At 39.4% G+C, this 26,860-nt stretch overlaps 1 protein-coding gene across 1 annotated transcript; it reads left to right on the forward strand.

Annotated features, from left to right (window-relative positions):
- The first annotated feature begins 1,014 nt into the window (after positions 1 to 1,014).
- LOC139731495 (uronyl 2-sulfotransferase-like) lies at positions 1,015 to 25,897 on the forward strand. The gene is made up of 7 exons (XM_071642382.1): positions 1,015 to 1,065; positions 1,903 to 2,046; positions 2,934 to 3,013; positions 17,500 to 17,647; positions 20,174 to 20,271; positions 24,713 to 24,870; positions 25,704 to 25,897. Exons 1-7 carry the CDS (start codon positions 1,015 to 1,017, stop codon positions 25,895 to 25,897), a joined length of 873 nt encoding a protein of 290 aa, XP_071498483.1.
- Positions 25,898 to 26,860: the final 963 nt, after the last annotated feature.

The raw sequence follows: 26,860 nt of genomic DNA on the forward strand, positions 1-26,860 counted from the left end.
CCCAAGATATGTACACAAGCAGCTTATATCCCTGCATCCCAATACCTCAACCCCTTGGTATGCAAACTATTTATATGGGGGTGTAGATAGAAGTTCAAAGGATACACAGACACACAGTGTTTCTGTTCCTATGTTTATTTCGCTAGCCATGCTGCCTGTGTACATGGATGGTGTGTGAGCTGATGAGAGAGAGAGAGGGTGTTGATGTAGAATGAATGGAGGCATTATCTCTGAAGGATGGCTTGCACACATGCAAAGGGCAATGACTTGGTGATGGGGATTGGGGGGGGGGGGGGGAGAGAAGAGCAGGTACATGTACAACTAATTTTATCCTGTACTTGTTTTCATCAAATTTGGAATCTTACACCAAAATGATATGTACTTCATGATCGAATTTGAAATATTATTTGGGGCATATGATAGAGCTACCTAAATGATTTTGATCTGTAGACTCAAACCCCCACCCCAACATTCCTGACGTGCTGAGTTTGTTATTGTGTTTTGTTTTGTTTTTTTATTCTGATGCTCAAACCTCCTACCCCCCCCCCCCCCCCAACTCCCAATTAGATATTGTTTTGAGTGTGTCGGTCTATAGCTCAAACACGTTCATATTATGTAGTCAACACTTCATAAATGCAATTTAACACAGGACTAACTCCTGCCTGTAAAGTCAGAATACATTGTACGCTGTCAAAGTTTGATCGAAATGGAATCATATCAAAATAAATGATTCAAGAAAAAAAATGGGGTACAATTTTTACATAATACAGGTCCTTCATCCATTGAATGTTGGCAGGTAGGCCTATATGCCTCAAGAAGAACATTCGATATTACATTTTGACACAGAATACAGCATGTAAGCATGTGGACATAGGATATGTGCAAGTGACTTGCAGTCCCAGTGCAATGAGAAAAGTGTGTTTTATTTGTGTCACAGGAAGATGCAGATCGAATGTTGTCTGCCAAGGATGCTGTATCATATTCCTTGGAATGATTGGCAAAAATGCACTCTGCATGGTACAGTTGTACGTCCATGTCAGTATACGAGATGTAGTCTTTGTCAAAGTAAGGCCTTCCTGCTGTAGTGATTGCAAGAGAAGCGAGGAGAGGGTTGTTGTACAAGACTAGCCTATCGCTGCACCAGTGAGAGCAACCCCCTGGACTAAGATTTCTGAATTATAAGGACAAGTCCACCTTTAAATATAAAATGCCGATTGAGTGAATGCAGCTCCGTATTAGTAGAACACATCGGTGAAAGTTTGAGGGGAATCAGACAATCCGTTCAAAAGTTATTTTTGAAGTTTCTGCTCAGTCACTGCTCGATGAGAAGATTACTTCAGCTTGTGCTGTCACATTTGTAAAATGATATAAAGAAAATTTAGCATATTTTCACTTTTCTTGCACAATAAAATAGCACTTGACTCGCCTCTTTCAGGAGGCAGGGGGAATGATATTACCCTAAACATACGTCAGTGACAAGTTGAGGGAATGTGTGCTTTTTTTTTCAAACTATTAAATTTTGTGAAATTCTCTTTATATTTTCATTATATCAGTCTATGCATGTGACATCATAAACTGCAGTGACTGTACAGAAACTTCAAATGTTCGTAACTTTAAACAGATTGTCCAATTTTCCTCAAACTTTCACTGATGTGTTCTACTATTAAATGTTGCTGCATTCACTCAATCCACATGTAGTGTATGTATATGAAGGTGGACTTGTCCTTTAAGGACTGATATTTTTGTGCTTTGCTGTTTTTGCATGCTTTTGAATTTGTCCATTGCTACTGTCATGATTCGCAAAATTATGCAAATGTCGGCTCGTACAGTACACGATTTGAAAAATTCAACTGCACCACTGTAAGTAAACACTATTCCCTTATAAATTCATTTCTTGTTCAGGAAGATCATGTGATCTTCAACCGTGTGGGGAAATGCGGCAGTCGTTCCATCTTGGAACTTTTGCACACCTTAGCGGCGAGGAACCACTTCTTTCTCATCTGCTCACAGACGTTCAATGACAAACACATCACAACTTCAGAAGAGGTAGGCAGTCGTAATTGGCCAGGCAGTTGCTGCTCAAGTAGTATTTCAGTGACAAGTGCCAGATATTTCTGTGGGAGATCATCTCAGTCTAGTAGTTTGTTGCCCAGTCGATGTCCCTTTGCCAGTTAGCATATTTTGATGAAACAGCCCAGAAATTAAGAGATGTTGGACCTACTACTCATCGATTGCTTTTTGATTAAATATGGCATATCTTTATGGAAAAATTTCCACAGTTTCACCTTAATTTTTACAGTTTCTCTACCGTCACTGCTGGATGAGAAGACTACTACAGTTGATGATGTCACTTATGTAGAACAATACAAAGAAAATATAAAGAATATTCAACAAATTTGCAATTGTGGAGTACTGTAATGGACAGAGAAATGTATTATATTTGTGCATCACATTCATATCGGGATCATAGTCATTATTTTCATGTTTCTTTAATTTCGCGACTAGCACCCGACTCACAAAATTCACGAAAATAGTGGGCAAGTGCCTTTTCACTTTAATACTTGCCCTGCATTGAGATTTACTAATTGCCTCAGGCGGGTGGGGTAGTTGTTCTGTGATTTGTCTCTGACTTGCCAGACGTAGCAACAATCAGTGCATGACAAATAACATGACAGGTGACCTTCCAGTAATATGAGGAAAAATTATTTTTAACCTGTTCCATACAGGAACCCGGTGGCCTGTTTACTAAGCATATGGGGATTTCAGAATTCAGTATGCAACAGGTTAAAAGAATGGAAACAATTGAGTGAAATAAGGAGCTTATCTATAACTACTGATGTCATTACAACAGATGGGTGGAGTAGATTCATTTGTAAGTATCCTGTTGTTGTAGGAGGATGAGTTCCTTACGTATCCTGTCTTTAATTCCACAGGAAAAACTTGTCTCCATCCTGCGTGAAGTGAACGCCCCATACATGTATCAGCGGCACCTCCATTTCGTCAACTTTACAAGGTAAGCTTAGGATTTAGAGGATTGCATGATGGTCATATTTGGATGCCTTCTTTCTTCCAGTAAATCAGTTCCTATGACCCATGTTTTTACATGCCTTTTGGTGTGTCCTTCATTCCAACACAACCTGCAGGATACATAATATTCATTGATAATGCCCACGTAGTATGAAAATGTTAAAGGTGCATAGTCCCAGTAGTGTAGAGGGCGCTATTGATGATACTGCCGATCACCATTAGTATTGATACGAAGATTACCGAAGTTGAGCTGTCATCAAGTGTAAATTGCGTAGGTGTTGCTAAGTAATGTTGCCTTCGTTGTCGTCTCTGTGCATCGCGCAGTCTGTAGTAATGCCAGGGTGCGTGCATATGTGCTTCTTATTATGACATCACAAAAAAAGTTTGTTAAAGCTGTCATCCCCCTCAGACGAATCATGAGCCGAACTGTGATCGGACCACTGACTACAGTGAATCGGACTTCTTCGGACTCGGGGAAGTGGGCCACAGCGTAAGCCCCAAAGAGGAGTCGATAGCATAGGTCTCTATATAGGAATTTTGCGCCGTGCGCCCGCATACGCATTTGACTAAAACACCAGGACCATGCACCTTTAATGTTCAGCAGGGGTTCTGATAGCCAATACCCAGCAACTTACCTGGGAATGGGATGGTAAAGTAACATGAACAGCATACACATTTCCTACACTGTGAATGCACATTGAACAATTGAGCCAGAACATGCCTGCCAACTATATTCCTGTTGATTTTTAAAGGAAAATTCCTATTCACACAACCTTGCATTCATGTATGTAAGTACACCCACTGATAGTGGCCGGCAGATGTATATGAGATGAGTGAAAAACATCTCCTTTGTGATTATTATTTTTTTTTAAGCAACGCTTTCCCCCATTCATTCCTGTTTACTGAATATCAGGGTTAGTAGATTTGCTAGAGGGGCTATGCTCTGTATTTTCACTTTTTTCCCCCTCTAACAGGTCCCATTGATGTCTATGTTTACATACTACACAACTTTCAGGCATGGCTTCACAATTCTCGGCCAGCATGCAAAGGTTTTTTTGTGTCCTGTGGCATGCAGTTGACCCCAATTCATTGTCCAAACAGCAAATAGCAATACTTTCTTTTTTTAGTTCCGCATAACAAAGGCACAAGGTGGAGTTCGTCTCCAGTAGGACTACATGTACCATTGCCTCTAGTCAAAACCACCATTTTACCCCCCCCCCCCCCCCCATACACACACACAATGCCAGCAGATTTGCTAGCTCATGCCGACGCTCAAACCTGAATGTCTGAACTTGGGGACCCATCGGCATTCACACAGACAAAAAACAAAAACAAAAAAACACTCTTCTGACCTGAAGTCAAATCTCCATGCTGGAATAATGTGTCTTGGTTGTAAGATTTATCACGCAGCAGGTTTATGCAGCAAGTTTAATGTTTATGGATCGACTGTGAGAGAAGGAAATTGCACAGACTCGTTAAAGACCACTTTACTGTAAAAGTTTTAGAAGTTTGAAGTAAGGTAATGTACAGACAGCACATATGATTTTTCTTGATGACCTATTTAAAACGAGACAAACATCTCTTGATAAACAGGCATATATATCTGCTTTATTTTTCTAACAATAGTCTATGTTTTTGTATTGAATGAAATCATGCTCAGGACACTGATGAAAGGAAAACAATGAAACAAAAAAGAATCCTTCTTCTAGCCTGAAAAGGCTCCTTGACCCTTCGCGAGATGTATTCACATTTGTATTACCATGGTAATTTGCTGACCCAATTAAATCTCGCATGCTTCTTTCATGTGAAGTTTGAATTACCACCCTGAGTACATGTACCACAGTTTGTGACATATTTTGTGGCATAGTTTGTGTGATGTGTGCTTGCATTCACATTACGAAGGACTGAGTGATTAAATACCACGACGGTATTTCACCCTCAATGTGAATGCCCCTAGTGAATGTAAGAGCAGCCATTTTGCAGATGAGTCTGTATATCTCATCAGTAATGTTCCATCCATCTGTTCACTGTTATTTCACTGTCTGAATGCCGGAGGTCAAACCAGAAAGAATGTTGGATGAATGAAACATCCCTTAGTATTTTTTTTCTCTCTCCTTCGGCGGCATGAAGTAAATATTTCATGTGCACATCTGCTGCAATCCAGCAGTGTGGGTAGAAAAAGAAAATAAATCAGAAGTCCAGATGGTGAGGTGTGGTGGATATAATGATGGTAATTGTGTTGTCTTCCCCGACAGACTCGACAAAAGTAACTTTGTGACCCAGCAACCTCGTGGGCAGTAATTGTGTTGACCTTGATTGAGAGAGGTCATGAACAGTGTATGTCTGACTTGCTAGTCTTTTCCAGGGCTGCTCTGCCTTTTTTTGACTGAATGTGACGAGCTGATAGAACACAATCTCCCTCGTATATCCAGGGCTCGATAGTAGCGGAGGCCCGGTGGCCCAGGCCACTTGGAATTGGTGTCGGGCCACCAAATTTCTCTTTTGGTGGCCCGATCACTCGCAGGCAACTAAGATTCAAATTAGATTGTTACTTTTGCTTTTATTTTGGGCCACTTCATATCTTTTTCTGGCTACTAAAATGTCAGATTGAAAGATTGTAGTGGCCACCAGACCAAAAAAAAACAAAACACACACACACACCAGAGGTTGGTGTCGAGCCCTGTATCATTCATCGTGTATCAGTATTTTTTTTTTTTAAGCCACACAATTTCCACAATATTTTTCCCTTGGGGAGAGGGTAGCCTATATAGGGCGTTACGTCGAATGAAACTGTAACCGAAGTGAGCCTTTTGATGGATTCATTGAATATCCTGTCATTATGTTTAACATGTACCACAGCAGTCTTACAGGGTAGGAGACAACCTTGAGGCTACAAGTATGACTTCATGATGTTACGACATCATGGCATTATGCCATTTGATTTTGAGGATGTGGTTGCTCCCGACATCCCAGCTTTCTTGAAAGCACGTAAAAAGACCTTAAAGGGAGAAGTTTCCCTAAATGTATGAAATATGTTGATTAAGGGACTGCAGTTCCAAAGATTAGGAAAACATGAAGAGGTTGAAGAAAATGAGACAGTCTGTTTGAAAGTCGAGAATATTGGAAATTTGGTTAATTCCATTTGCCACCATGTCTTGTTGGAACTCGACAACCATTTGCGATGTCACAGTAGAAGAGCAATGGTTGTGGAATGGAAAAAAAGAAATGTTCATTGAAATTAAATTCCCTCTGGCATTAAAAGTGCACTTGAGCTACAATGTACAATGTAGCACCTTCAGAAGACATGGAGAATACTATTTCCTTATCATTTCTCTTTATGGGTTGAGGAAATTAGTACCTTGAAAAAAAATGAATGAATGAAACTTGCACAGGTTCTTGCTTTATGCATAATATTCCGACCTGTCATACTATACAAAGTGTATATAGGGCCTTATATGTCTCAGCAAGATTTTGCATGGACTTTCAAAACAGGGCTTTTGGGTCCATGACAATTTGGATCTAGAAGAGGACCTAGGAAAATTGTGCCTAAAATAACAGACACCAACGTATTGAATATCTGTAAGTAGTCATCAAAATACATGTACATATTTTATGACCACAAAAAACACTCACTGCAAACTGAGATGTGGGTTGCTGTAGCTAGTAACAGGTTTGGATACATTACATATATCCCACACATCCTGAGGGTTGTGTTTTGGCCAATATTGTTTCCTTTCCGTTTTTCTTTTTTTACACCATTTGCCAGGAGCTGAATTGTATGAATGTGTTGCCGGATAACAATAGTGGGTAGCCATAGAGGAGACTGAGGCAAGGAAGTTTGCCCGTCGGTCTCCCCCAGACGGGAGGGACAACTGTTTCGCATCAAAGTTTAGGAGCAGAAACCTGAAACACGGAGCAGGAAGGAACAGCTCGTTGATAGATAGTACAATGCCAGGATGGGAAGTGGATTCCCCCTGTCCCAACCGCTGTCCCAATCAGAGGCGCTGCTGGCCCACTGACCTTTTGCTACCCGCTGACTTGTAACCTTAAACACGCCCAGCTAGTCTTCATCCAGAGCCAATGTATTAATTACCTCCGCCAAGGGAGGAGGTTATGTTTTCGTTACTGTTGGTTTGTGTGTTCATTCATTAGTTAGTTTGTCCGTGTGCAAAATAACTCAAAAAGTAGTTAACGGATTGGGATGAAACTTGCAGGAAAGGTTGAGAATGACACAAGTAACAAACGATTAACTTTTGGTATTGATCCAAGAATTTTGGGGGAATTTATGAAGAATTTTTGATGTTTTGGCAGGTAGGGTCAGTGAACTTGGGAGTTCAGGCTGCGCATATTTGATGTTTGCCTGCGCGCACTAAAGTGCGTGCTCTAGTTTCTGCTGGGGCGAGGCGCGCCGTGCAGCTGAAGGCTTATGATGTAACAAAGGCTTCTATATTTGGAAATCTGGCGACTTTTAGCACCGATGTTGTGTGTACGTATGATATCTGTATGGAAGAACAAGATCAGTGTAGTGGTGGAAATAAGCTTCATGCTTGGCGGAGGTCTGTGCTCTCAGAGTGCTTTTCTAGTTAATAATGCTACCATTGGTAATCAACTGAAGCAGGACTTTTTAACAGGTTACACTTTCTCTTTCGAATTTTAAATATGGCATGCTGGCAGATTGTCAAGAGATGAAATTCGCCATGCTCTCCATACTGGTTTCCAACATCATCGACGAAGATGATGACTGTGCAATCTTTGATGTAATTTTATATGAAAACCCACATGTGGGACTCCCTCATATCTAAGAAAACATGAAGGTGTCACTCTGCCATAGTGGAAAAAAGCAACAACATACATGTGGCATTCTCAGAGTTAACAAGAACTCTGAAGGTAAGACCAAGGTTTGCATACAATGTAGTTTAGATTTTTTTTTTTTAGGGGGGGGGGGGGAGCATCATCAGCACTCTCCCCATACCCATTGTACTCTTGCTGCCTTTCACAAACTTCTGCTGTCCACATTCTCTTGAGCTACTCTTTCAGTGGGTGTTACTACACCCTGCAAAAGTGACTATACTTTGACCCCAGTCAGTGAACAGAAAAATGTAAAAAAGCATCATCAAAAGCATCATTAAAATGAACAGAGGGGGGATACACTAGTATAACTGGTTCAAAATAAATCCCTACACATATATCAATGCAAATCGGTAAAGTTTTTCTTTCTTTCTTTCTTTCTTTTTAATGTGCGACAGTGATTGGTGCAGCTAGCTATTGACAAATAGACATGATCATACAAGTGCAAAAGTTACAAAATAGAAATTATGTTAAACATTCACCTGAATGTATAAACTGTTTTGAAAGGAAAATGAATATAATGGTTTGTTTACAGTAGTATTGGTGACTATAATCTTACAAAGTTGGAGAAATATGATGGGGTCTACTTACAAAGAGCAAGCTTGTTACAATGTAGGCTATTTGCAGTCATACAAAATTGTATGTCCCAGAATAAAGTCAGGTGTAAGGAAATGTGGGGCACAGATAACTACTTAGACTAGGGCCCCATTTCATTTAAAAAAAGTTGATATGAAAGCAACTCTGGCTGGAATGGCAATTGTCATGATAATGACAAGAATCCAGCTTCCTGATTGGCTGTTGCAGATGAAAGTTGTTATTCTAGCAAGAGTTACTATCCTGACATCTTTTATGAAATGGGGCCCAGATAACTATTTAGGCCAAACAAGTGAGGAAAAAGATTTTCAACCCATTGAGGACAAACTGATTTTGCCACAACAGGTGTTTCCGCTAGATGCTTGCTTGTCCTCAACGGGTTAACAAATGCTACCAATTAAGGCTGAGACAATTAGACGATGATCAGTATGACTCTAATTGGCCAGGCAGAAAGAGGAAATAGTGAGTATTTTTAATTTTGCCTCCTCCCCACCCACCCACACCCCACCCCTCGTTGTCATAGAGCAGTGGAATGCTGGATGGGAAACGATATTGGCACTGCACAGGAATAGGTATCATAAACCCTTGTGAGTCACCACCATCAATGTCACGTTCAGTTTGTCGCTGCCACTTTCATCTAGAGTACAGTCACCGTGACAGACAGCTGTACTCTGGATTGGGTCCAACCCCCCCCCCCACCCCCATGCTTTCCCTGTACTCTTTGCTATTATTGGACTCATATACTCTGAATATGGTGTTACATATTTCCTTGTAATCCCTCTTTCCCCTGTCTTTGTCATGTATTATTTTTGTAAAATTTTTCATGGTTCTGTGTTACGAGCACATATGTACACATAGTTTAGCGAGATGATTGAAGTTGTCATAAAATGGAAGAGCATTTACACAGAATGTGGTTTTTTTTCTTTTATCACAAGCAAACTGCTCTCCAAAGTCTGCATTGAAGAACGTATGAGACCATTTCAGTAATGTGCCTGTATTCATATTATGCATGCTTTTATTGCAAAAGTTGCCCTCGACAACCACAAAATTTGCCCTACTTTGAATAGCAACAATTTCCGTCTGTGAATTCTTGACCAAGGAACTATAGTGTTAATGGGGGAGGGGAGACAAGAAAAAGAGAGTATAATTTAGTAATTTGGAACTATAGAATGGATCATTCATTTGGTGAATTAAAAAAAGACCCAATAACAACAGCATTTGTTTAAGGGATGATAGAGTTTTGGATTAGATAGGGTTGCAGGTTTCCAACTTTTTGTGTGTGTGTGTGTGTTTATGAGATTATGAGAAACTTCTTATATGAATATGAAATTCTTAATGGTCTTGAAATGGCTGAGATACCGGTATCCAAAAAAGCGATCCTAATAAAATGCGACAGGCTATGACTTTTATTCGGATCTCTTTGTTTTACCTTGTCTTTGGATATCTCAGTCATTTCAAAACCGATTGTCATCAATTAGAAATAAAATTTGGATTCCCTTTAGAATTGTATACTCTTTTAACATTTCATAGAATGGTTTCTAAATTTCTTGCAACATTTTAAAAGTTGAATCCTCACCTCAACCAATACCTAATTGGAATACCATTCCTTTGAAATGTCTCATTCATTTCTTCTGATGCTCGTCTCCAGGGCTCAATATTTAAGAGAGTGATGATGTTATACCGTGTTATATCCCGCAGGCTAGTGAAGCTTAATCAATATAAGTGCTTCCCGAGATATAGTTGACAGAGAAAATTCTCTGTTAAGAACTAGATTGCACTTTAAAGGGACTGTACAGTACTGGTTTAGGTGGGGATTCATGTTTTGAACATTCCTAAGTGAGATACTGAGAAACCTTTTATGAAATATGAAAAAGCATGTAATTTTAAGAAGGATTCAACGTTTATTTGATGAAAATTGGTTTTCAAATGGCAGAGATATCCCAAAAAGTGATGATGATAAAAGGCGACAGGCTACGCCTTTTATTATGATCTCTTTCTTTCACCTTGTTTTTTGATATCTCAGCCATTTCAAAACCGATTTTCATCAAATAAACTTTTGATACCCCTTAGAATTGCATGCTCTTTGACATCTCATAGAGTGGTTTCTGAATATCTCGCAAAATGTTAAAAGCTAAATCCTCACCTCAACCAGAACTGTACACACCCTTTAAACTGTATCAGCCGTTCCAGAGATTTGGCTGGATTGAGGGTCAGACCTCCCTGACCCCTTTTCCATAGCCACTTCACTTTTACTTCTTCTTTTTTCTGAGGATATCCATTTCTATCCTCGCCTCCTTAAGAGCAGTGCTCGATCTTAAGGAGGTGCTTGAAAAAAGTCCTATGTGGACATATGATACTCCCTGTAAATTCTCCATGTCAACGGGAGATCAGTTCTGCTAGTCTCGTTTACATGCTGCGCCCCTTTTTTTCCTCATTTCACTCTTCTCCGTGGTCCCAAACTGATCATGGTCTGATCCAAACAAGAATCTTATATGGCTTAGTTTCAATGACAAAGCTGTGTGCAGGTTTAACTGCAATATTCACATGATAATACATAACATTTATAGAGCACTTAGTATCACATTTCTAAGCGCTAGGGAAGTGAAAACAAAGGTAGAGAACGAGTGAAGAAGAAAACAATGAATAAGTACATCCACATATAACTACAGTTAGCAATCATGTATAACTACAATTACAAATACTGCTACTACTACTAACACATATAATGCTGCCTGAAAAAAAAATTGTTTGAAGGAGTGACTTTAATGAATCTATGTTATGTATTTAGTAATGCCTTGATTTCACAGAATTAAATTAATCGAATGTGTGTACGAACGTGTTGTCCTTATCATATTTTCCCGGTGCACGTGGTTCAGTGAGCAGTGTCCGGGCACTAGCATTGGTATTCTATATTTTTTTCCCAACCGGTGTATCTCAAAATAATTACATGTATATTATCATAGAATAGTATATAATTTACTCATTATTTATCTAGCAATCCACGTCCGACAAGCTTTGCTTTTTAGTGGATCACTATTTTCCATAATCGAATTTATTTTCCGCTCGCCCACGAAGAATTTATACAGTGTTTTTCCTAAATATTGTACATGTTATATGTTGTTCTATAATTTGTCTCGTATATATATTACATGAATCTTTTGCAAACGTTTGAACCTTATTTCATCACATGTATACTTTGTACTATGTTTTTTGATTTTCGATGATTGGAAATAAACTATGATTGAATTGAATTAAAAACATCAAAAAAAAATATCTTTCCTGGCTGAGCGCTTAAAATTACTCATGAAAATGCAAAAATACCCACTTTTATAGTACTTCAAACATACATGAATGGGAGGGGGATATGGAATTCTGAATTCATGCTGCTAGACAACCTTGTATAATTATACCTATTCAAATGGAGATAAGACAATTAAATTTGGCAAATTTTACAGAAAAAAAAAGAGAGAAAAAACAGGATGTTGTCAAGGAGCATGCCAATTTTCAGTTAATTTGCCAAATCCTTCGCAGTGCAGTGATTTCTGTTGAGATTTAATCCCAGTGTGGCACATGACTCTCGTGCTGCTTCCACAGCTAAACTTTAAAGGGATGGTACAGTATTGGTGGAGATGAAAATTGGGCTTGTAACTTTTTGCGAGATACCAAGAAAACACTTATGAAATAGTATAGAGCATACCATTTTAAGAGAAATTCAAAGTTTATTTGATGAAAATATGGTTTGGAATGACTGAAACATCCAAAAACAAAGTAAGACAAAGCGATAGTAATAAAATGTGGGTCCCACACTTTATTAGAATCGCTCTGTTTTGGATATCTCAGCCATTTCAAAACCAATTTTCATCAAATAAACATTGAATTTCTCATGGAATTACATGCTCTTTCACATTTCATATTAAAGAGGTTTCTCATTATCTTACTAGTTAGAAACCTGAAATTAGGTCTCAACCAAAACTATACGATCCCTTTAAAGAGAATGTTTTTGGCCTTCGGTTGCACCACAGTAGGCACGTAATGTATTGAATTAAAAAGCATACAGTCTTGCCTCACATGCATTCGCAAGAAAAAAGAAAGAAAAAACAAATGAGTAATTACCCAAATTGAGGACAAGTCCCGAGTATGCTCAGGCACGCGTCCGTGGGAAATGTGTGTTGTGGCAAAATCAAACCGTCCTCAACGGGTTAAGTTAACAGCCTGTACGGATATTATGGCAATCTAGGTCGCACATTAACCCATTGAGGACTGGCTGATATGGCTACAACACACATTTCCCATAGACACCAACCCCAGTATACACAGGGATAGTCAATGCAGTGTTACAGTTTAATGATGTGATTACATACAGCTCTTTCCCTGATGTGGTATAAGAGGTATACATTAAAGATATAAGATACAAAGTTAGGTACTTGTACAGAGTAATAATGGTTGTGAGGAGTCGGAGGAGTCGGAAGAGGGCGTGGAGGAGAATGAAGAGATATAGAAAGGAAAAGGAAGAGGAAGAAGTGGAAGGATGGGGAGAACGAAGGGAATGAAGATATACTGTAGAAGCAGAGATGGAAGACGATGAGAAAGAAGAAGGGAATGTAAAGGAAGGCAATGGGATCAAATGAGAAATACCATATAAAATTCAATTCATGATTCAAGATGCTTTATTGTCCAAAAAGTAACAGAAAAAAAACACCTTCCAGTGGAAAAAGAGAGGAAAAGTCGCATGCCGATAAAAGCATACTAGTAAAAGTAGAGGATCATACAAGTCAGATCGAATGTAAATTGGTATTTAAATAAATTGATACACATATCTATAATGTATGTACTACCTGTGTCTATGAATCTCTAAAATATCTATAATATAGCATGTTTATACTGATTGAGAACCTCATTAAACTTGAATCTAGTACAAGTACACGATGTATTCCATTTTCAAATTTCCCACTTGTTGACTTGCCCCTTGCCGCTCCTCCCCCATTTCTCCCCCAGAGAATAAAGGGGGAAGTAGATGAAAGGGAGAAGATGTGAAAGTTAGCAAAGGAGTAGGGAAAAGAAGTAATATACTACGATACTCTATATGCCCAATACTTTGCTATTCACGAATTTAAAGACACACAAAAATGCCTCTGATCCCTACATGAATATGATGTGCACACATACATTTCTCCATGAATTCAGTACTGTACTCCATAATTGCGAATTTATCTACATTGTACTTGTGAAATTGTCGGGAAATCCCTATTCGCATAAATTTAGACTCGCTATTTTGTGGTGCATACTGTTCATTGCTTTACTTTAAAGGGAAGATGGAGTTCACTTCAAGAGGAATATGAAATTACGAAATGTTGACGATTCTCAACAACTTATGAGGGCTACAAGTACCCAGGGGTCAGAGTATTTGGGGTTAAACAAGCATCTTCTCTTGGCAGACACAGTATGATAACAGTGAGATCTAGCTTCAGGTTACAGGGCAGATGTCTCCCAACTTCTCTACACAGGCAAGCTGTTCATTAGCCTTTGTCACAAGCCCTCTCACTGTGACAATTGTGAGCAAAGCCAGACGGTGTGGGGCAACCCCAGCTCTCGAGTGGGCCTTTTGATTTCAGTTCTTGCACCTCTGAATTCCTACATTTGCTAACTGTGTATTAGTTGCCAAAAACAAACAAACAGACAAACAAACAATGCTGGCCACCCAGGAGAGGATTGTTTGAAGAGACTCATATTACTGTAAAATGAGGAATGTTCACATGCATTTTGATTTTGCGAATTTAGCGAGCGGCAGCATTTGCGAAATTAAATGCACGTGAAAGTTCTTGCCTACACAATATGCATTGGATGCCAGTGGCAAGTCACGAAAAATTTTATGTTGCGAGAAAGGCCGTCGGCTCCAATTCGCGAAATTTTCATCTCGTGTTTTACAGTAATTGATATTTCACTTTGAACTCTGATGAATGAGCCAAGCGGTTTAGATTGGTAGATCATACATCAGATTGAATTACTGAGTGCTGAATTTTTCAGTAGGATTGGTGTGCTGATTGGGCTTTTTCCGAGCTCATAAATAATAACATTGAAGTCATATTTGCAGATCTCAAAAGGCCCTAGGACTAATCCATTTGGCTTCGGCCTAGATGTATTTATATGTATCTTATAAAAGCTATACAAAACTTCAAAAGTATACACTTATGTCCTTGCCACACAACATTCTGTCGATCTTTCTGTATGTCATACTTCAGCAATAAATTATGTGTGTGTGCATGTGTTATATGCTTTGCCTTGTAGAAGAGTCGAGAAATGTAGCCCACATCTAAAAGCGATCAGTCGGTGAAGTTAAGGTCTCCATTAATGAATGTGCACGCAAGGGACTAACATAAATTTGGTTGAAGGGATGTGGGCAAATGGGCACGGCAGTTGGATGTCATTACTCCACAAGTGTGGCATAGTCAGATATGATCACTGATAGGCACCCAAAATGTTATGGCCTTTACCCCCTTTCCTGTGTGGTATGAGGTTGAAGGACTGTTTACAACACAACAAGTCCCAAAATCAGATGAATATGAAAGTTGTGTTCAATCTGTACTCTCACAGCAGGAAGGATGTTGTTTTCCTGTAGTTAACCCGTTGCGGACGAGCCCAGAGTATACTCGGGCAGGTGTCTATGGGAAATGCGTGTTTGCTAGCAAAATCAGTCTGTCCTCAACGGGCTAAGAGCTTGCCCTTATAGTATGCAGGGCTTTGTATATATGCCTGTAGTATGGACTATACATTATGATAAATGATCAAGCAGATCGAGCCACCAAGAATTATTTTCTATGCAAAAAGTTGACTCTGAGCCTTAGTTAAAGTGGTTTGTCACTTTAATGTGGAAAATGGAGCTCACCAGTTATACTAACCTATCTCATGAAGTCAGTTAATAGAATATGTTGAGAAAATTCTGCATTCTTAGTGATTTAAAACTGTGAGTTGATTATTTACTGGTGGCACGTTGCCTCAAACGACCATGATTCGTGCACAATAGCCACTGCAAACATGTGATCATGCACATGTGCATGTACAGTAGCAAGAGTTTGCACACCAAGCAAGCATTTCATGCACTATAGTTGGAGATGCTTTATTGGCTAGTTATAACCATGCATCCAGTAACTTTGTCAAGTAACTGTAAGCTTGGCATCTATGGCTAGCCAAGGAAATGCATCCAGTATATTTGCCATCAGGTTACAGGAATACCCAAAAATGGATTTCTGGCAAACAAAAAAGTAATAGATAATCGTCCCCCATTCTATTTCAACTGACGCACTCAGACCTGTGCATCATATGTATATGTAAGCAAGCAAGCACCTGACATTCGGCTGTGGAAAGGGTTTAAAAGGAGAAGGCGGCAATTGCATAGGAATTAAAGGCATAATTTACCATTTGCAAATAAAACAAAAACCAAGCATTAGTGCTTTAAAATAGTTCTAACATGTGGATGAGGGATAGTAACAGTAACAGCCTCTGTAAAAATGTGAATTCATATTATAGTCAATGTTAAGTATTATCAAATACACAAAATGTGAACAATAGTAAATAGAATTTTCCAGACTTAACCATCTACAGTTATGGTTTATTGAGAAAAATACTGATATCTCCTTATATTTTAGGCTCTATTGTGAAAATTGTATACAGTGGATGTTGTGAAAATTGTATACGGTAGGATGTTTTGTGACACAACAGACCTACACATATGCACCAAATCTGATATCTTGAACATTTTTTAAATCACTGCTCCCAAAGGTAAGCAGGACCCTAAAGGTACAATTCTATTTTCCATGCCGACTTTGATTCGCAAAATAGGATCACATGAATGTAGGGCAGTGGATTGAAAGTGTGCGTTGTCCCAAGTGACAGCCAATGATGATTCAGGATCACACAATCGTCCGTCCCTTCCTGCCGTCCGTCCCTTCCTGCCGACGACCGACTATAGTCTTTGTCACTTTCTCTCATAAAACCCTTCCATAGAGGGGAGGGGAAGTGCCTGAATTAGGCCCAGTTGTGCCATAGGATTGGACCATCAACTTTTTTTCCCCGAGTGAAACCAGCATGAGTAATGGGTTTTTCCTTTCACACACTTTGTTTCGGGTGCCAGGCGTATCAGAATGCCTGTAGATACCGTAGATGCACTGTACAAGTACTAGTGGAGTCTTTGGGCATACAAATTGAGATACTTGCCAATGTATAGATTTGAGAAAGCGGTAGAATCCTGGCGAGGGAGCGAATTGAACTGACCAAGCAGGGGGAGGGTAGGTGTGTGTTGGAGGGGAGGGGTGGGGGTGGGGAGCTTACCCTCTTCCCAGGCAGAGAAAGTTCTCAGGTAATTTCTGTTCAAGTGCAAATATCATATATCTACAGTGAGAAGTGACTTCAATAGTGAAAAAAGAAATAACAGCAGGTGTTTGGATATTATCATAAAGATTTACTTACACTGTAGATATGATGTCTGTGTGTGTGTATGTGTGTATTACATAATGCGTGTTTGTGTATCATATTTTCAATTCAATTCAATTCAATTCATTTACTTTTCATACTTATCATTTGTGACTATTACATCAGAAATAATAGCACAGGTTCTTTACCTTGTAAACAATATGCAAAAACAAACAATATACATGGTAATATGGGTTGCAATGAATATATATCCTGAGATTGTAGAGTAAGATTTTATTTTGTTCTGATAACATGTATGCAAAAAGAGAATTATTAATTAAAAGAATTTAAAAAGAGAAAAAAGATAATGAAATGTGGCTATATATATGAGTTTTGTAAAATTACCTTTGCCATTTTCTTACTGGGCATTTGTTCCCTTCTGATCGTGTTTGAGTGTCACAGACTAAACCAGCAAGGGTTAAAGGCCGAAGTAAGCAAAAGTAAGCAAAATCAACCAAATTTGTCTCCTAGGCTGTGGCACATAGTGGCCTGTGTGTTTTGAATGGCTGAAATGACATCACTTCACTTTCCACACTTCCCGTTTTATTTTGTTTCGTTTTTCAGGTATGGTGCTCCTCGGCCAAAATACATCAACATCATCAGGGATCCTCTTCAGAGGGCGGTGTCACAGTACTACTTCATTCGCTATGGTGACGAGATGAAAAATGAAAGGAAATTCAGCGCAAACTCAACAGACCCAGCCAGAGTTATGGTAAATTTTCTCAATTTCTCAAAATCTCTTCACCTGTAGCATAATTCAGTTCAATTCAATTCAATTCATTTATTTATTTCATACTCCTTATTTGAAAATATTACATCAGAAATAATAGCACAAGTTCTTTACCTTGTCACCAATGTACAAAAACAACATGATAATGACACGGTAATTGTAATGATAACTGGTCGAAATCGAAATGGGTTTGTACAAGTATGATAGGACCTACATGAAAGCAAGCTTGTTTGGCTGTAAACCCCTAGTATACGGTAATCAATGTTTGTGAAAAAGAAACGGAGAACAGATAGAAGTTTGGACCAGGCGATTTAATGGTACCAAATAAGAGAAGAGGGTTATGCCTATGTGATTAAAAAAAAAAGAAAAAGAAAAAAAATGTCCTAAAATGTGAACCAATATTATGATATATTATAGTGTAATTTATATCCCTCATGTAAAGCTTCTTGCCATAGGATTGTACAGAGCACGAACATGGTGTAGTTTTACTAGCTAGCTACGAGCAGCTGGATGCAGTGCAATTGGTTACTAGCCAGCGTGATATAGTACTTTTGGGAATCCACGATTTGCACCCATCGTGATCGTGTGATCGATATCTACATTTCTCACTTAAGAATGTACGCAGTGCGCGTAGTAGCGATACTTTTGAGCGACAGTCCTGTGGCTTGTAGCTAGCTAGCTAGCGCTAAGAGAGCGCGCGGTGTGATGTGCGACAGCATTACAGAAATCTGTGTGGTGCGATGGCGTGGCCGGTCGGTGTGTAACGTGTGGACGTGTGATACGTGATCAATGCATTCAGCTCAATTGACAAAGTGACTGCTTCCAGTAACGGAAGAATAATCGCAGGAGGACACCATATCAGGTACGAATTAGGAATAAACTAAAACCGATTTTGAAGATGATCTGGGTAACGAAGCCGCTTTAGGCCTACTTCTAACGTAGTCCTGGACCTCGATCTTTCGGAGTTTTGCACGCTGTAGTGTAGCTCGTGTGTAGGAATCAACAACAGCGCAGCGGTGTCGTTCGCTACGCGCTGCACGCACTGCTGCTGCACTGCTACAGCCTAACGTTAGATTTATCGTTCACGAAACCTGCACACTTTTCCAAAAGGGAACCGTCATTACTCTAGTAAAATGCTCGAGAGGGATATAAAACAAATATCGACTGCTTTCATTCGGGCCATGGTAAAACTATTTGACCTCGGTGATGTCTCAACAGTGCCATGTCCCTCGACTTCGTCTCGGGACATAGCACTGTTGAGACATCACCTCGGTGCAAATAGTTTTACCATCTCCCTCTGCAGCAGTCGATATTTGTATACTATTCAGCTCTAAGAATTGAGAGCCATAGAGGAGGGCAAAAGGAGCGAGACTGTGACAGCCCTCTCACAAGTGTACTTTGCTGTTTTAATGGAGAACATATATCCTGAAAATCATGTCGTTCAATGCTTCCACGAACTACGTTGTATATTGAGAGACCGCAGAATAGTTTGAAATTCGGGGGATGTGAGCAGAGGGTTTGGTGATGAAATTCTTTGGTTTTTATGAGCTTTAAAGCAAGGAATGAATACCCTTGTTGTTGTTGTTTTGTATTGTTTTGTTAGGTTTTTGGGGGTGGGGAGAGGGTGAGTTGTGTAAAATGGTCTGTCAGCTGCTGAAAAAAAACCTCTCCATTTCCATCCTGTATTTTGTACAATAGTGCTATAAACTTTGCAGTCTGAAAGAATTTCAAAACTTCTTGGTCAGTACTTGAAAAAAAAACACATAATTATGAAAATGACAGATTTCTGAATGCAGCATGTTGGACATTTGATTTCTTCTTTTGCAAAGGAAAAAGGAAGGAACACGATAAATCTTTTGCAGACATGAATTTTTTCCCCTTTTATGCATATGAAAAAACAAACAGCTCAAATGAGAAAGAACTTAAAGAGTTTCATGGCATAAGGAGTTAACTCCATTCTTTTTAATTTGAAATGTTTGCAATTAAAGTTGCTAAAAGCAACGATAGTAATGTCAAAAATATGGGGTTTTCTTTAAATGCAACTTTTAGAACATTCCTTGCTGTGTAACAAGTGAGGTGTCACTGGAAAGGTTTTATTTTGCTATGATGATGGACTGACTTTCATATGTTTCAAAATAGCATTTTGCCATTTTTTTTTTTTTTTTTGTGAAACCAAACTCTTTGTACCCATTAGGTGAAAGAAGTACAGCACTAAAACACGGAAATAAGATTTCTGGGACTGAATAGGTGCAGTCCTCTCCCATGGACTAGGCAATGCGGGTAGAGTCAATCCCTTGCCTCGGGGCACTTCTGCTGTGGCAAAGGGACTTGAACCAGGGACCACATAATCTAAACCACTAAACCACAACACATGTGTCCCAGATCACAAACACCCACACCCACCCCAGAATAAATGGTCAAGTGACTAAATTACACATGAAATTTATGAAATTATCACAATGGAACAGATGGATTTATATTCCTCTCTTGGATCTCGCCATTTAATAGAGTTATGAAGAGTGCGTGCTGCAGAAAAAGACTGAATGCGTGGGCAGGAAATCTTTTTATATCATCCCATTCTTCTGTGGCTTGGATCCGAAATGCAGGTAAGTACTCGTCAGTGTTAAACTCTTTGTGTGCTGTGTGTGCTGATTGGCAAAGAAACCCCCATAGCGTTGTACACACTGTCCAGAGTACCTGGCATTGAAAGGGTTGAAGTGTAATATGCTGCTCTGTTGTTAAAGGACAAGTCCACCTTCATATACGTAAGGATTGAGAGAATGCAGCAATATTAGCAGAACACATCAGTGAAAGTTTGAGGAAAATTGGATAATCCGTTCAAAAGTTACAAATATTTTAAGTATCTGCACAGTCACTGCTGGAAGAGAAGACTACTACAGTGTATGATGTCACATGCGTACAACTATATAAGGAAAATAAAAAGAGAATTTCACAAAACTTTACTTTTTGAATAAAGTGCACATTTTTTCGACTTGCTACTGACGTATGTTAAGGGTAATATTATTCCCCCTGCCTTCTGAAAGAGAGAAGTCAAGTGTTCTTTTGTTATGCGAGAAAAATGGAAATATGTTGAATGTTCTTTATTCTTTCTTTATATCATTGTACTCATGTGACATCACAAGCTATAGTAGTCTTTTCATCCAGCCGTGACTGAGCAGAAACTTCAAAAATTCATAACTTTTGAACGGATTGTCCGATTTTGCTCAAACTCTCACTGATGTGTTCTACTAATATTGTTGCCTTCACTCAATCCACATGTCTATGAAGGTGAACTTGTCCTATAAGTGGACATTAACTCTTTGTGTACCATATTTGCACACCCAACTCAGTCGGTTGCTTGCCAAGTGTGCATATTTTGCTCAAACACACCAGCCGCATACAAAGGAATCAATGAATTGCATATCACAGTTTGCAGAGACTCCAACCCCAAGCACCTTCTGATCTGGAGATTCTCCCACCTGAAACCCCTAGCAAACGGGAGACTCCAACTTGATGTGCGCAAAAAAAGCGCGTATCATGAGCGCAGAGTTCCTTGCGGTCGGGGTCCAGGGCCTGCTTGGGCCCTGGAAGCTCTTATGATTAGGGTTCTTGATGCTCTCTTGTGCTATTTAAGGCTTAATTTTCAACATATGAAGACAAAAAGTTAGAAATCACTTCAAGCAGGAGACACAGAGCCAGGGCGGGAGAAATTAAATCTCAAGCGGGAGAACGGGAGATTTTGCAAAAATGGGCTTTCGGTGGGAGATCTCCCATCGAAAGCGGGAGAGTTGGAGTCTCTGAGTTTGTACATTGGAGGCATCATAGCCATAGCTATGTTGTACAATTTACGCCACAGGAAAGCCTTCCTCTACAATTTTGCTGTAGTGCGTTTCTAGCATAAGCGCTTCTTTAAAGAGTTACATGGCTTTGAAAAACAGATTGTGTTAAAAAAGCACTAATGCATTGCCATTATGGAATAATAATCAGGAGGAGGGGGTTTACATGGTGGCAAACCAAGAGTTCACAAACAAATATAGAAAAGCACTCTTAGAGCGCAGACCTCCGCCAAGCAGCTAATTTCCACCAATGATCTTGTTCTTCCGTAGAGATAAGTGATTTCCACCCATATGTATGCTGAAATATCGCCCGATTTCCCAATATAGAAGCCTTTGTTACATCATAAACCCTCAGCTGCACGGTATGCCTTGCTCTAGCAGAAACTAGAGCACGCACTTAAGTGCGCGTATGAAAACCTAAAAAATGCGCATCTAAAACTCCCTGTAAGTTCATTGATCCTCCAGCCAAATTATTGAAAATCCTACATAAAATCCACAAAAATTTCCTGATCACAACCAAAATTTAATCATCTGTTCCTTGTGGTATTCTCATCCTTTCCTGCATGTTTCATCCAAATCCGTGCTCAAGTTTTTGAGGGTTTTTTTTTTTTTGCACACGGATAAACAAACAAACCAACGGTATTGAAAACATTACCTCCTCCCTTGGCGGAGGTAATAATTGAACGTGGAGTAGGGTAGTCGTGGACTTTTAGAGCTTTTATGTTTTCACTGGGCACTGATTTTAGTCACAACCACCTTTACAAATTAGACCAGGTGACAGAGTCCTCACTTCGCAATTCTCACGCTGAGTTATAGGTCACATTCCTTTGCAAGCCTCACAAAATTGCGTATGGTTGACAGATAATGTCTCCCAACATTGTTCACAAAATCTTACTGTAATGCATCCCAGAGTATTTAAAGAAAGAACCGAAAAACTAGTCCCATGTCACTTGAGGATATGCTCCCCTTTTGTACAGAGAAAAACGGTTGGAATTTTGGAGGGTTCAAACAAATTCACCGGAAATCTTTACTATTTTTCCCCTTCATCATAAAAGAGTTTTCAGTTTCGTTATTCTGAGAAAAGGTCTGAAGTACCTACCTCTACTGTATACCAGCTTTTGAAAGGAATCCTATTTTCAGGGTTGCAAGAGGGACACAAGAACTTTAGGAAACCCCATGGTGAAACTTCCAAGTCACCCTACTTGAGGTTACTGAATAGATGCATGTTACCTGTTAAACATGGAGGAATGAAAGTTGCTCATTAACCACTTTTAGCTTATTTGATCCATGGGCTCAAGTGAGGTATGGCAGTCGCCCTTTTTGAGTGTGTCATGTGGGGCATGTCTTGCATTGTGCACCATAAAGTTGATCATCAGCTCATGATCAAACTTGTCTCAAGAATATTTCCTAGACCTAGGGGAGACAGAGTGGCTGAAATAGTTCAGGTGGACCCCGTGGGGGGCCTAGGGGCTGGGCCCAAAAGACCCAAAAGATTAGTCCATATCAGGGAGCCCCTTCACCAGATCAACTTGTTCATACTGCCTCTTCAATACACTTAAAGGTACTAAAACAATATGATGTTGCTCATTTCATTGGCAATGACACTAGCACTCAGCACTAGAGGGAATGCAAGTTGGGCTGGGGCCCAATGGGATTCATCAGTAGTGTTTGAATTGAACATGTGTCTCACATTTTGGCCAAGAAGCAGGGCCTAAAGCAAAGCCCAAGAAATCCGAACTCTTGAGCGTTGATAATATCATCACCCCCCCCCCCCCATGCTCTCGTTTAATCTATAAAAAGTGAGGAAAATTAGTGGAGATTTGCGGGCAGATTAGGGAGAAATGTGCGAAGTTATGAACCAAAAGCATCAGGTTTTTTAATCATCCCCTTAGAGCTTCCTGTTAAATGAGGTAGTAATGAGGATGACAGAGTTTAATAGTGTCGAGTCAGTCCTTCTCGGGTAACCCTATAGCTGCACAGCTCCATAATCAGCTAGACAAAAAGTGTTCTTGTTTAGCAATCATCATGTTAGCTGGCTTCTCTGCCCCGCTAGATACATTTGAGTACAAATGTAATGACATTGTGAATGAACAGGAATTTAAGGTCGTGGATGTGCATTCCTATCATTTTACAGTGGCCTTTTGTTGTACAGTGGTATTGTTTAAAGGAGAATTCCAGGCCAATTACAAGTTAGTCTGAAAAGAAAGAGTAAAATGTTACAAGTACAACCGTGAAGATTTACAATTTGATTCAGTTGGATTAAAATTAAGGAAGCTTTGATATCTGAGAGAGGTGCTGATTTCTGCAAAACAATTCTAAAACAGATGTAATGAATATTCAAATGAGTGAACTAATGATTTCATCAACTTACAACTTTCCAATGATTGCATTAAAAAGTGACAAATATTCCATTTTTCTGCAATAAAAGTGTGAAATATGTTATTAAGTTCAAAATAGTGATCAGTCAGATATATTTTGATTTTAGACTGTGGCAAAATTGCATTTTGAAGAAAAAAAATAGAAATGACAAGACTTTATGTACAAACTGTATGGCAAGTTGTGGAGCAATGATATCATCAAATCACTCTTTGCATCTTTGTATTCATATTGACGACAATTCAAGAACTGTTTTTTGTAAAAACAAGCAAAATCATAAAATTATATAACTTCCGTGATTTTAGTGCAATATTGATCGCATATTTGCTTTTGTGCTTGTAAAACATTTACTCTTTCTTTTCAGACCAAGTTTTGGCTGGTCTGGATTTCCGCTTTAATGTTGGGAATGGTTTGTCTGTTGGACGTCAATGTCAAGTGTAGTGACATATTGAGCTTTAATCATATGTTATTACCCCTCTCTCACTCCCCTTTCTCTCTCTCTCTCTCTCATCGACCTAGCTATCCATATATTCCATACATATATGTATTTATATAAAACATGTTCTATTTGCTGTCCCTTACTTTAATTATAAGCTATAAAATTGTCAGTTTCAAGACATGAAATTTCACCCACACTTTTACTATTTTACATCACAGTTCCTCTGTACTTCAATCATAATGTGAATCTTACATACCATACCAAATTGCACCATCATCCAATAATTTGAGACCAGCTGCAAGACATTTGCATATCCCCCTTTACCAGTGGAGGACAAATTTACCAAGGGCAGGTACGAGTATTTTTCTTTCTTTCTTTCTTTCTTTTTGTCCACAGGATATCGTCAGAGTGGGCGTACCTACGTGCGAAGAGGAACGTAATAGAAAATTATGTTGTCGTTGGAGTGTTGGAGGAACTGGAAAACAGCTTGCAGGTGATGGAGAAGGTCCTGCCAAACTTTTTTACTGGAGCCCTTCAGACGCATCTCACATCGAGTAAGTTTCACTCAAGTTTCTTTGTGTAAACTTCTTCATTTCCATCAGATTTCTCTTTTGCTGTGGTTTTCATGCCTCCATTGTGAAGGGTGCCAAATGCATCATTCTGTTTTAAGAGTGTTCATCTGTCCCACCAAAATCTCATTATCGCAATTGAAGGGAGAAAAAAAAAGAATATCATGGTGGATTTTCCTGGTACCTGGCCCGGCAATGCTATGTGAGGTTGAGATAAGATGCAGTCCCTCAAGGTCAAAGGTCGCTGAACTTTGACCTTGAGATGCAGTCCCTCAAGGTCAAAGGTCACTGAACTTTGACTGATACAAAATTTTTTAGCTGTTATGTCCATGGGTCATATATGTTGGTAAGACTGGTTCAAAAAAAAAATTAAATGAGATAATACTGATGAGAGGTCACGGTCAGATGTTACTCTGCATTTAAAGGAGGAAAAAAAAACAGCATACCCAATAACTTGCTATGTGTACATGGCCCTTCATTTACATTTTACAATATGTCAGCATTGAGTTGAGTGCGAGTAGTATTGTACCTTAAAGGAAATACATGTATACTGCTACTTGCCATGACTGTATCTTGTTCCATTTTTCTTGACCATCGCACAGATATATAATTTCTGCTTTATTCCCTTTTCAAGTAGGTGTGATTAGATTGTGTGCCCCTCCCTTCACCCAGCAATAATTATAATCTACAAGAAAAAGAAACAAGTATTAAAGTTTGTGTTTAGTTAATTATAGATAAGTGATGATTTAGTGTGTGTCTTGCTTCTTTGCTGCTCTCCACAAACCTAATCTCCCCCTTTTATTTCCCTTTTCCTCGAGAACAAAAAGAGATTGCCAACAAATCCATGAAGGGGGTCACCAAGTTCAAGCAGCAGCCCTCGGAGAAGACTGCCCTCTACGTCAAGACGATGCTAATGAAATACGAGTACAAGTTCTACGACTGGATTCGTGATCGGCTGCACCAACAAATGCAGGACTTGGGTTTGCACCCCTATCACTCGGACTTCAGATGATCACAACTGCAACTTCAAAACGGAGCATCAAGTGGGGATTGCAGCCTCTGCGATTTTGTGGTTGTTTATGTACCATTTGCCTTAATAATGTGTTGTGATTTTGCATCGGTGTCCAGTGGAAGATGAATGAAGTACCTGTAAGAAAGTGCCTGAACGATTTTTAAATGTTTTTTTAGCCAAGCCAGGAAGCAGCTGGCTCTAAAATTTGACAATCTGTACTCTTAATAATTCCAAGTGCTTTCCTTAACCCGTTGAGGACGAATCCTGAGTATACTAGGGCAGGTGTCTATGGGAAATGCTTGTTGTAGCAAAATAAAACCGTCCTCAACGGGTTAAGGTGATATCCGGTGAATATTGAAGCAAAGTTTGTAATGAGCATTGAAATGTCTAACAACGTTTGACTTTGCAAGATAATGACTGCAACACACAAAAGTGAATTTACAGTGAAGTTCGCTTGTCTACCATATGGGAACTGAAATAGAGAGTAACAGAAAGTTCTGACTGTAGGATTTCCTTGGATTCTTTACCGGTGAAAACTGATTAATTTATGTCAGTTTAGGGCAAGAGTCATTTTAGAGCAGGTAGAGAATTTCATCCTCCAGGGATGTCCGTGATCCTTGATCCTTGATGCATTAATCCTTTGTTGCAGTTCTTATGCGAAGCTATACTAGGATGTCTATTGTTTAAAATTTGATTTTGTACCGGTGAACTGGAGATGAGTGTCACTCCAATTTATGTACTTGAGCAGTGGCGGTGGTTGGAAAGACTAAAGGGCAACTGTGGTTCCCAGAGTGTAAGGGTGCGTTCGAGCGCTCTCCTAAAGCGAACTGTACCGTACCGTACCCGCCCCAGAGGAGCGCTCGAACGCTCCTAAAGTGTACCATATCGTACTGTACCGAGCCAAAAGTGGACCACTTCCCAATGTGCTCCAAAAGCATACCAAAGCATACCAAAAGTTCGCTG

The sequence above is a fragment of the Diadema antillarum genome, unplaced genomic scaffold (assembly GCF_040938485.1).
Source record: "Diadema antillarum isolate AM-2024a unplaced genomic scaffold, OU_Dant_1.0 scf00000022, whole genome shotgun sequence".
Lineage (NCBI taxonomy): Eukaryota > Metazoa > Echinodermata > Echinoidea > Diadematoida > Diadematidae > Diadema > Diadema antillarum.

Excerpts from the sequence above, each read along its gene's own strand:
- LOC139731495 (XM_071642382.1), top strand. The coding sequence starts at position 1,015 with ATGGTACAGTTGTACGTCCATGTCAGTATACGAGATGTAGTCTTTGTC. Across the intron at positions 3,014-17,499 it reads CATTTCGTCAACTTTACAAG|GTATGGTGCTCCTCGGCCAA; the intron begins GTAAGCTTAGGA and ends TTCGTTTTTCAG. Across the intron at positions 24,871-25,703 it reads TCAGACGCATCTCACATCGA|AACAAAAAGAGATTGCCAAC; the intron begins GTAAGTTTCACT and ends CTTTTCCTCGAG.